This window comes from Macrobrachium rosenbergii, chromosome 31 (genome assembly GCF_040412425.1).
Source record: "Macrobrachium rosenbergii isolate ZJJX-2024 chromosome 31, ASM4041242v1, whole genome shotgun sequence".
Taxonomy (NCBI): domain Eukaryota; kingdom Metazoa; phylum Arthropoda; class Malacostraca; order Decapoda; family Palaemonidae; genus Macrobrachium; species Macrobrachium rosenbergii.
Genome location: NC_089771.1, coordinates 29,792,126 through 29,804,169, shown reverse-complemented (window position 1 = coordinate 29,804,169; position 12,044 = coordinate 29,792,126). Strand labels below are relative to the sequence as shown.

At 34.5% G+C, this 12,044-nt stretch overlaps 1 protein-coding gene across 1 annotated transcript in view; it reads left to right on the top strand.

Annotated features, from left to right (window-relative positions):
- The window catches only part of LOC136855499 (AP-3 complex subunit delta-1-like), a 54,866-nt gene extending 42,833 nt beyond the window's left edge, over positions 1 to 12,033 (top strand). The window contains 7 exon segments of the mRNA XM_067132588.1: positions 588 to 728; positions 2,223 to 2,480; positions 3,045 to 3,182; positions 3,415 to 3,546; positions 3,993 to 4,160; positions 4,450 to 4,569; positions 5,745 to 12,033. Coding sequence (XP_066988689.1) covers positions 588 to 728; positions 2,223 to 2,480; positions 3,045 to 3,182; positions 3,415 to 3,546; positions 3,993 to 4,160; positions 4,450 to 4,569; positions 5,745 to 5,852 — 1,065 coding nt within the window. The 3' untranslated portion in view covers positions 5,853 to 12,033.
- Positions 12,034 to 12,044: the final 11 nt, after the last annotated feature.

Genomic DNA, 12,044 nt, shown 5'->3' with positions numbered 1-12,044 from the left:
ATCGAAATCAGGTTAAGGTAAATCACAGCCCCAGATATTTGCACTTGGAATGAAATATTCAAAATGATACATTTAGTCTTTATAGAAGGTACATATTGGGGGCTTATAATGCTTTAAGATCAAGGGCTTCTTTATTTAAAGACATCACACTGTTCTGGGCAGTCTACTGTCAAGTGGAAAAAAAGGGGTTAGTATTTAAGAAACATGAAAGTTAGTTTATATTTATTTTTTTCATTCAAACTTTCAGCTTGTAATTTGACATCTTACAGGATACGTCATCCAGTTTTGATTATGCTCAGTTTTCTACACTTTTTTCATGTGGAGGAAACTGGGTATATTTTTTTAGGCTGATGGCTTGGTGAAGACTGTAAATGTGGTTATTGCATGACAATTGGCATTTCAACCATATTGTTTTTTAAAAATACAATTTTTCATACTGGGTAATCGGCTTGTAGTCTACATAGCACTTGTTAATCATTACCAAGTGTTGAACTTCCATGGTATTATCAGTGATGACAAGACCCTTACATTGGCACATGCATGAGTGTACGTGAGCATAAGGGTAATGTACTGCGAATCATTTACAGCCTTCTGACGACCTGGCCTTTTGGCTTTCAACTGACACTCCAGCTGCTGCTACAAAAGTAGAAGAGGAAGATTCATGTTTAGAAAAATCAACAAAAGAAAATGCACCATCACCAGCTCCAGAAATTTCAGACAAACCAGAGGTGAGTTAGATATGGTGTCATTCTTTCATCAAATTTTTTTTTTCTAAATAAAACCATGCTTCTACTGAAAATTGGACCTTCGTTTTCTACGTTATTTGACCATTCTATGCCTGGCATTTTAAATTCCAGTGTTACCCAGGCATAGTGTGTTATTGCTCTGTTTCCAGAGCTTCCAGTTTTTCCAGAGCTGGGCATTTATTCATCATACCCATAGGGCTGAAAATACCACCAGTTTTCTTACTTTTTTTGATGTTCTACAAAGAGAAAGAGAAGACAAAACACGATGTAGTTCTGGTATTATTTTGTGATCCTGTTTGGAATTTTGGTAGTGGATATTTTATCTTTCTTTTTTTGATGTAGTTTTCAAGATTATCTTTAAGTTTGCAGATTGTGAAGTTCTGTCAATTCATGCAGATCCTGACTTGTTATTTTCTTTTGAGTTACTGCTTAGAAGGTTTCAACTGATCTCCAGATGTCAAGAGGAGGAATCTAATGCTTGCTTTTTTTCTCTTCTTCCTTTATGGTATTAGTAAATGGCAGCTTTTATTTGAAATTAGCAAAATCAGGTTTTGAATGTCTCACTTTGGAGTTGTTTTTATTTTATTAACTCTTTATATAACTGGCATTAATTTAAAATGAGCATTTTAGCACATTAGCTTGGTATGCAACATATATTAGTTGACTGGTGTCATACTGGCATCTGGTTTATTATCTTGCTTTTTACACTGCAATATCTTTTATCATGACCAGCCACAATTTGTTTGTGATGTTTATGAAAATGTTATCGTTCATTATGTTAATTTTATGCTTGTAAGGGCCTATGCATCCTTTCTTTTCTTTAAAATTAGGTAGCTTAGAGTAATTTGTGTTTGCGGTAGTCCCCATTGTGAGTGGAAGGTACTGTGAATAGCATTCAAGTAGCACTTCTCAATGCAAGAGTTTTGTGTGTATCTGAAGTCTTGTACTGTATAAATTCTGTTGTTTCCCTTCTTTGCTGTTCTTTTCACGTACAACTTTCCTTGTTGTTTCGTGTTGTTCTTGGTAATTAACTTAAAATTTTGACCTTTGTGTGTATTGTTGAAATTGTTGATCACTAGTATTCTGGCTTTTTTTTATTTAGTATCTATTTTTGTGTATATAGTATGCTTTATGTATTTTGTCCCTATCTTCTACAGTATTTATATGTCATCTGTATAGATTGCCCTGTGTTCTGTGTATAAATTTTTCTTTAGTTCAGATTACAAGTGTTTGTATAAAAATTGAGTCTTTAGTTATTCAGTTTATGTTTAATACTCCTTATTCTGTGCTTAATACTCCCAAGTCTTTAGTTATTTGATTTTGACACTCACTCTTCTGCAAAATACCTTCATTTATCAAAGAAATGAAAGTTAGTATAAATAAGAATAATAAAGATTTATTCTTGCAATTACTAATATGAGTGTTTAAAAACTTGAGTGCGTTGTATTTCAAGGACATTGATGTGACTTTTTCCAGAGCAAAACAAAGAAGAAATCAAAAGAGAAAGACAAGAAGCCCAAGAAAGATAAAGACAAAGACAAAGAGAAGAAGAAACATGACAAGAAGAGTAAAAAGAAAGGAAAAGGTGACGCGGAAGAGAAAGACAGCTCCAGTCGCAACAGAGCAGACTACGAGGAGACCAACGGTGTGTGTGAGGAGGTAGAAGAGGAACCTGTGATAGCCCAACCCCCGCCTTATCGTAGATTGCTTGCAGAAGATTCTGCCATTAAGTTGGTTAGTAAAGTTAATTGCTGCATTTTTAGTATTTCATTTAATGTAAAATTTTGTCCACGTTTACAGTTGTCAGGAATTTTCCTGTGCGTCTTTAAGTTTGGTATTGAAACCCCTATTGTGGTTTTGATAAAACAAGGGCCTGATTGCACATTAATTGGAGTATCTTTGAGTAAATAATTTGATAGCTGACTGACACATTAAGACCCGCTATAATACCACATTTCTAACTTAATTTGGTTTGAATTTTAATAATGTTTAGTTTTAATTATAATTACTTTCTTATATTTTATATAATTCTGTAATTTTGAAAATACTAATATACTACTTCAGTAATTTAATTACTTGTACTGCCATCTTTCACCTGACAAATATTAATTACTTATATGGAAAAGTTTATTGATAAAAGATTTAAATCATGTCCACCTATCTTTGATACTGGACATGTTAGTAGTTGTAGTGGTTATTTATATGTATGTAAGAGAACAGGAATAGTTAATTTTATTACCATTCCACTACCTTTAGATCTGTTTAAATTGAGACTTTTTACTTGTGCGATATTTTCAGGTCTACTCTACGGCAGCCATGGATGGCTTGATGAGCCATGTAGTTGTAAGCATTAACTTCTCTAGCCTTTGTGCAAAAGATATTACTAAGCTGGAACTCAGTTTGCCTGATTCAAGTGCTTTAAAGATAATAAGATCAGTAAGTATATACAGGTTTTCAAACTATTTTACAGTTAAGGACTGATGTTGATTTACACACAGGTTATACAGTAGTGTGATCGCAGTTGTTACTTGATAGTATAATGACCAAAACTTATTACAGTTGATTATATAAGTACTTTATCACTTTAGTGTGGAATATTTTATAATATTACTTGTCAAATGCCAGTGTTGATTAGAAATTTTCCATGTTGATTTCCATTATTTCGTAGGATCCGGATTCGGACATATTGAATCTCCCCTGGACTTTAGCTCCTGGGCAATCTCAAGATAGTCAATTGTCTTTCACTACCGAGGATGATACCATTCCGCACAAGCTCAGGGGAACCTTACATTACACTCAGGTAACTGTAATTTTAATGGTGCCTTTGTAGGATAACTTATGCAACCAAATATATCGTATACATGATACATATAGTTTTGTGAACTAAAATTTCTCTAAACTGTGACCTCTAGGACCTACATTTCCATATGTTCCTTTAGCATCCCTTTCACTTATTCTCAATACCGTGCTTATAGTGGTACTTTCAAATTGAAAGTGTATCCCAAAATTTTGTTGCTAAACTTTTGTCTTAGTAAATATAAAGAAGGTACGGCAGTCCCTGGTTAATTATGGTAATAAATGGTGTTTACGACGTTGTAAGCGCCAATAAAATCAGGTTAATAACGTCGTCAGCCAAGCGTTGTAAAACCGAAATGCCGATAACCGACACCACCAATAAGCGAGGACTGCCTGTATAAAACTGTTTGTTTATTAAATGTATATCATATGAAATAATTTACTTTTCAGGATGGTGGCACCACCAGTGAACTATCAGTAAGACTTGAGTTTCCAGTGACTTGTTTCCTCTCTGGGAAAACTGCAAGTCGGTCCACATTTACAGATCTTTTGGGCTCTGGGCAATTGTGTGCTCGATCTTCTTTCACCATACCAGAATGCCAACTCTCGTTTCCTCAGGTAGTATTTAAAGTGGCTGTATTTCGTACTTCAGCTGAAAATCCTTGTAGTTAATTACAGTAAACTCCCCTGTACCTGGTATTTAAACAACCAGAACTCTAAAGCATCTGGCACCTTTTTTCCAAAGTTGTGTATTTGATCTCCGTTTTTAAAACTTAACATTGACAGCAAAGAGCTACAAATCTCTCCTTAATTTAGAAGAAACTTTTCTTAATATCCTTGTAAGGAAATGAAAGTATGTTATTTTAATGTCACGTATGATAATGCACATTTTACTTTTGACTTTCAGGTGTTAGAAACAATTTCTCGTGATGGGAGTTTAGCAGTAGTTGAATCTGTTGACCAGACTGCCTCACTATATGGTCGATCTTTACGCGGTCACCATGTGTGTCTCCTAGTCAAATACCAGGTAGGAGTTTTATTTTAAGGACACTATTCTGTGCACATTACTCAGTTTTTAGGGCTGCTCCAAACTATTGTACTTCCCACCTTAAGTTTTAAAATAACTTTGCCAGTTTTATACCTTACCTTAAACAGTTAATGTAATGCTCAGTTTTAGTTTTTATACTTTTACCTTAAGCCCTTCATAAATCAGTCTTTGAACAGATTAAAAAATAAAGGAGTAGGGAATGACACTTGAAAATAAAGCATTAATGTCATAAATTGGAGACATCTATGACTAAGGTTTTGTTATTTTGTATTGCTTAGTGTGTCAGCTTTTCACAGCTAAAGCTGTCTGCAAGATTTTTTTTGACAAGGGGCTGGCTGGGCTTCATATTCTTTTAGTAAAGGTTGATCTTCATTCTTTTTGTGGTAGGAGAGACATGTCATTGATTGTTTTCCTGATTACCTTCTCATCTAAGGATTTATGGTATATAAAATCGTATAGTAGTTTTGTAGCACCTCCTTGGTCATTATTGTTGTTGGGTAATCTTTAATTGTGCCAGTTATTAATGGTTATCAAATTGCCATTCCACAATGTTATGTAAGAACTTATTAGAATTTTTGCCAGCTTTTTTATCTATGTGGAGCAGTTTATGAAGGCTTGACAGATGTAGGCATCCACCACAGACCTTTTATACTTATCCAGATATTTACTGGAACTATTAGGGCAGAGGTCTTGGTTCAAAGGCTTTTTATAGACTATAGTATTATAACCTGTAAGGGACTGAAGAAAAAATTGAGGCTTTGTCTGAAAATCTTAATGAAGACTGATATCTTTAGCCTTTTGTAGAGCTTATCCTCTGCCATTGAGACCCTTGGGAGTGGACTTCCAAACGTCTTTCCATAGATGATTAGGGTAGTTCAAGTGTAGGTCAAAGCCTTTCATGAAAACAAGCATTCCCAATCTTAATCTTCATGGCAGGTAACCAGACAGACTCCTGGATTCCTGTCTCCAGAAAAAGCCCAACCCTGGGATCCATGGGCCAGTTTCAAGAGAGAGTGATGTGATGCTTTAGTCCAGGTCTTTTAGTCATAATCTTTATCTGGATTTTCTGTATGCCACCTTAATCACTTTACCCTTTTTTCATCAAATAATGTGGCAGTTTTCCAAGACAATGAGTAAATAAACTTTTGTCCTAGGTTTCAAGTCGACTGACCATTGACGGGAAGAGCACGGAGGGAACGCTACTTTCAAATGCCTTGGATCATTTGAGGACCATCTTATCTCAAGACAAACCATCATCGTAAGGTAACTGACATGGGTTGAGGAAGAAGAATTTTCGTGAGAAAGCAGAAATGGTTGAAAAAGCTCATTGGCATCGGCGCCACTTCAGTGGATGACTAGTGTTGTATGAGTAGGTTTTATACTACACAGTGTTTCGTGAGGTTATATTATTCCTCTGTCACGTCTTCGACCTGTTTTTAGAAAGCAGATTACCTTGTACAGTACCGAGTCCTCTCGAAGGCAGAGTTCAAGATACGTGTAAATACTGTACTAATAATAATCACAGAGAGCTCAGAGTTCCTTCAAGTATAAGATCACTACACTTTAGTACTAAAGCCTTGATTTCTTAACGCGCTTGTTGTTGCCATATGCAATACGGATGGGTTCTATTTAGGAAGTAACAAAAAATGAGATATGAATCCCAGTTTTTTATTTATTCTTAAATCATTATTTCACTGCTCCTGAGAAAGGCTAAAACAAGGTCATCTGAGGGAATTTTATTCCTTCAGTAGTTTTGTAGGAGTTATTGTATCATTTGTATTGTAACGTGAATAAACTTAAAAGAAGGGAACATCTGCTAAGCCCCATAATGTCAAAATTAAACTCTTGATGATCGGTTGCAGTTAATATCAGTAAGAAGTAAAATTTTTCATTAATACTGAATGTTTAATTCTTTTGTCATGCACCTTCTGCAAATTTTAATTCAAGGAAATGATTATAGTTTATTGTGAGGGGTTGATACTTCATATTATTTTGTCTAAGTTACTGATTACATCTTTAAACATATAGTAGTTATTTATAAATTCTCAAATCACTTGTTAGCACTCTAGTTTTTAAAAATGTATAAATAGTTTTGTCAACACTTTCCATGATGATTTTGACATATTATCAGACGTATTATTCCTTAATTGTTTTTTCCTCGGTAATTTTGTGTGGTGTTGGTGCTAGGAAGTGGCTGAAATCATTTTGCCATTTCATATCATTAGTTGGTTATTTACTAATATTTGTATGATGTGTAAACTGCAGTTAACAGAATGTCGGGGGATTCATAGCAGAAACATGAAAGAATTATTCGGTTTAAATAAACTTTTGCTATTTTCTCTGCATTATGTTAACAGTTTAGTTTGGGAATTTGCAGGAAAGAATTTGAACCGGGAAATGTATGATAATGTTAGATATAACTGCATTTCAAAATGTTAATATTTCTACCGATGATATTGCAGGTGAAACCAATCCTGTTCCACTCCTGGTGGATGTGGATGTAGATATCACTATGTATCTAATTTGGTGTGGTTTAGGCAAGTTCTATGAATATCCAGTACTTTACATGTCAAATTAAGGCTTTAGAATTAGGCACTGTTCTTGAGCTGTCTTAATAAACCTAAGGTATAGTGGGACTTATTTTTAATATTTAGTGTAGAACTACATCAAATTGCAGTGCAGTGTTACCATATATTTCATCAAGAAATTTTTACATCATCTTGTTCGAGTTCATATGTATTCGGAGGTAGACTGAGCCATTCATTAATCACATGTAACATTCATCAACCGATATGATTATTGTAAATATTTGATATTCATCCATTTTTCATGGGAAATAAGAAAAAAAAAAAGTTGATTTCATTATCTCCTTGTGTTTGTCTTGCTCTTGTGTTCGTCTGCAGTGCCTTTTTGTAAAAATGCTTGAATATTGGAGCCAATCTCTTGTCTTCATCAACTGCTGGAGAGAATATTTATGAACGTTTGCGGAGGAATGAAGTGGGGTGAGCTCCTCCTCGAGTTACGCTCTTCCTGTCGTAGGTCCTTATATCGGCTCTGGCCTCTCTCATCCCAGAAATACTGGCTTGACATTTTCTTGCAATGTAGAAGCTCTTATAAACCTTTGACACCGTCATGCTTATCAGTAAACTATTGTACGTGAGTTACTTTCATCACTTAGAACCAATATTCAAATATCCCTGTGATCATGTTCTTCCACATAGTTGCCTCATTTTTTATTCAGCTGTCAAAAGAATGGAACAGGTAGCAAGATGTGATTTACTCCCCCCGTTTTCATTTGCGTAGCTCTAACAGCCGACACACTTCACTGTATAAAATGAATCCTTTTTTTTGTCTTTTGTCACGAGTGTTGCCCACTTGAGGATCTGAAGATGGCTCACACTGATGAACGTGCTTTAAGCGTTGTCTGTGGCTCAGGGGAAGGAGCCGTTAATATGCGACATTACAGAAACCACCCTCACAGAAAAGTTCCTGCAAGTAGTCGTTTTTTATGCTTCTCTTGCCTTGATCTTGAATTTTGTGAACTCTACAAGTCGATCACAGATCTGCTTATAACCGATTTCCCAAATTTATTCATCATAAAGTGTGTATACCTTAGTGTTGCTATTGGCCAATGTCTTCTGCATTCACAATTTTGAATTTTATTTTCTTGGAAATTTTGAAATGTTGTTACTTGGAAATATTGAAATGTTACTGAAAAAGCTCAGATGAGTTGGGATGCATTTTATTGAAAATATGAATACATGAAGGATTTTTTCTGAAGTAAGGATGTAGTCTTTCTCTAGAAAATGTGTAGGATTTGCCAGAAGACTTCCTATAAGAGGATGGGGAGATTTTAGCCTATATAGCATTAGCACTTGATCATATAGCTGAGGGTAACACTAATACAAGTCATTATACAGTAGACAATTTTTTGTCACAGTACTTCATTCCTTAGCAATGCTATATTTTTTATTTGGGTTATTTTCTCAAGAATTATTGGAAATTAGTTGGGGTCCACCTTTATTTTACAAATTGACTTTAAAGAGTATGAGATTATAGATGAAAATGTGTATATAATTTGTATTAAATGCCATATCAGTATATGCTGATATCTCTTGACATTTCTTCTTGGTTCTTAAAAGCTTAGTTCCAGGACTTTTTGGTAGATATTGCGTGTGGTATCTTTCATCATACCGTATATATTATACTTTATAAACTTTCCATACTCAGTGTTGAGTAGTGCATACAACTGTGAAGTATTATTTGTTCATCATAGAGTAATTTTTTTTTTAATTCAGCAAAGCACTGAACGTAATTCTTTCGGTAACTAAACATTTTACATTTAAGATTCCAGGTTATGATAGTATTTTTCACAGTATTTCATGATGCATTGCAAGGTGGGTGGTTAGATGTAAACTATACTACAATGTAGGACTGTTGTCCATGATGAAGAAGCCAGGGATTGCTAATATTTCAAGAGTTAAAATACTTTATTTACACTGAGCCAGGATTTAGCATACATGCATATTGCTGCTATTAACCAATTCTTAATCAAATGTAAAAAAATTCATTAGTACAGAAATCCTCTTTTAACACGTGCTGCCTACATCGGCTCTTTTAAAAGTAGAAATACCAATTCTTCTTCAATATGTTGGTAGCTCAAAAGTTGAAAGCTGTGACCCGTTCATTGTATGTATCCCAGACATTGCTTAATAGGTCATGAGGGGAAGCATAAAAATTGTATTCAGCATTTGTTTCTACTCCCACTTATTGTAAATTTACACTTACAGTATGTGATAATGTCCATATTGTTCAATATACACGTGTGTAATCTCTCAGATTTGTGGGATTCACTGGAGAAAAACTTTGACTTTGTATTTTTTTTTCTTCACGGCAGAAATATTTATGCTCTTATCTGTTGCAGAGATAAGTAGAAACACACCTATGAAATTTATTATTTTCAGTAGTTCAAGCAGCTCTCAAAAATTACTATTCCACAGACTCCCACCAAGACACTGAATGCTCTATTCATGAATTATATTTTGCTAACGTAAAGAACTGTGCCGAATCCCTGTTCCCTGCTAACGTTAGTATTAAAGGTTGATGTCCTCTAAATTAAATTCCTATTGGTAAAATCCATCATAACAAAAAATGGCAGACTTAGAACTCTGAAGCTGAGTAACAAAGTAGATGAAAGCCACTGTAGGAGTCTCATTCATCAGTTAAATAAATTATAAACGTATACTGTTTGAGACCTGGGTATTTCCCCTTCCCACACCCTCCCCAACTCATCACACTACCCTCTCAAATCCTAAGCCTGCCAACTATGGCTGCTGCTTCTCTGCTGTCTCTTATTATTCAGGGAAGTTGAATGTTCAGTTTGTTTTGTCTGTTTGTTAGCAAGAAAAATGTATAAGATTTTTGAATGAGGATAGCAATATGGATCTGGTGCCATCAAATGATTGTTTTGTAGGAGCCAAGATCATCATTATCATCTGCATCTAAATGTAACACTTTGGTCTGTTGGACTTCTGTTGGTGAAATTCTTCAATCTGATAATTTGGTTTCAGTATTTTAACCTCTGCTTGTACAGCTGTATATTGTACTTGCCAGGTGTGTGCACAAGTACATACACCTTTTTTGCATCAGTATTCTAGAAGAAAGCTTTGGTATGCAAATGGAGAGTGCAAATAACATTACCTGTATAACACTGTGAAAGACTGCCTTTATTTCAATCCAGTTGCAAATTGGTCAAGGATACTAATCTCTTTGAGAGCATTTGTCAATCTTTAACACCAAGTCTGTCAAACTTTTAGTTTTAATTACAGTATAATTTTTTATAAAGAAAAAAGAATCACCATTCAGGCTTGGAGCACCATGATCTGGCTAAACTAATCAATAGCAATTATAGGTAGCAGATTCCCTTCTCAAACAGCAGTAGCAGCTACAATCCTCAGCAGTGTGGAGCAGGTTTTGGAAGTGGTACAGAACCCAATAATGTTTCTTATTGCAGCAACCATGACTTAACTAGCCAAATGGAAACTGGCTTAAACTTTAAAAATCTTTAAACAACACAGAGCAGCCGAGTGCCTAACTGCTTTTACTGTTAAGTGCTTGATTCACAGTAAGAGTTACTGAGTTTGGACAGGTGACTTGTCATCATGGTGTATTGAATAAGTTATTTCATTTTCTATCAGTGTGGTTATAGTACACAAAATGCTTGGAAGCTATTGTTATACTGTATTCCCATAACCGAAAACTAAACACTGACCTTGGCATTCTTCTTTCACCAGTATATCTAAGGAACATCAAAGAATGCACATGCTTTCTTTGGTATCAAATTGGCATACTCTGTTCGTTTTTGAATGCTGCGCCAGAAATTGCAGCTTACTGTGTTCTTCAGGCATGGTAACTGAGCCTGGTACATATTAGAATTGACTACCATTTAGAGGTTTCATTACTCTGCTAGTGATGTGTGTAGCATCATTTTGCTGCTCTCTCCATTTTATTATTATTCAAAGAAAAGTACTGTAATATTATTTGTGTACAATGACAGCATAGCCAGTATAATAGCTGATGGACACTCATTTCCCTTCATACAGGATATCTGTTTTCCAGTTTCCTTGAAAACAAGACATTTATTTTTTGAAACTGCTGGTTAACTGCCCTTGTTTTGATATCATTGTTTAAGTATTCACAACGTGTAAACTAGATCTGAATCTTTCCTGTTACTTGTCTCTTGTCATCTGTAAACTGACTCTGAAGGAGAACCTTCCATGTAGAATCTCACGAAGTTCCTTAGATGGGAGTGGATCTAATTGTATTTCAATTATATTTTTCGAATTTATTTACCTGGCTGATAAATTCACGTTAATTTACAGCTGACAAGTAATTATTTTTCCTAACTGCGCAGATCCAGAAATGATAAATACTGATTTTAGGCATTGATTTTACTATATTTCCCCCCCCCTTTTTTTTTACATGATTGATTACAATATTTAAATGATTATGCCTATTTTCTGAGATTCTGTGTCAAATCTTGATCTAAAGTAAGGCTTGTAATATACCGTCCCTTTCTCTGTATTTTGTTTGGTACAAACTATGGCATGTACCATAACTTTAGGGGTTAATTTATCGATTCATCAAACACGAAAAAAAATTTCTATTACAAGTAATAATTAATTTGCAAAACATTATTGTTGCAATAGCAAGCACAATGTTAAATTGAAAAAGCCATTCCAATTAAGTTTCCCAACTACAATACTGTATAGGGCATTGTTATGTAGATTCATGAAGCAAAGTAAATTCTTTTTTTATTAAATTTATATAAGTGTATATAACATATACATACGTTTTAGCACGTATATATATGCTATTTATATATACTGACTAATGTAAGGAAAATGCTTGTTAAACTGTTGTAAATATATTTCTCGAAAATTATTTGCAGTGTT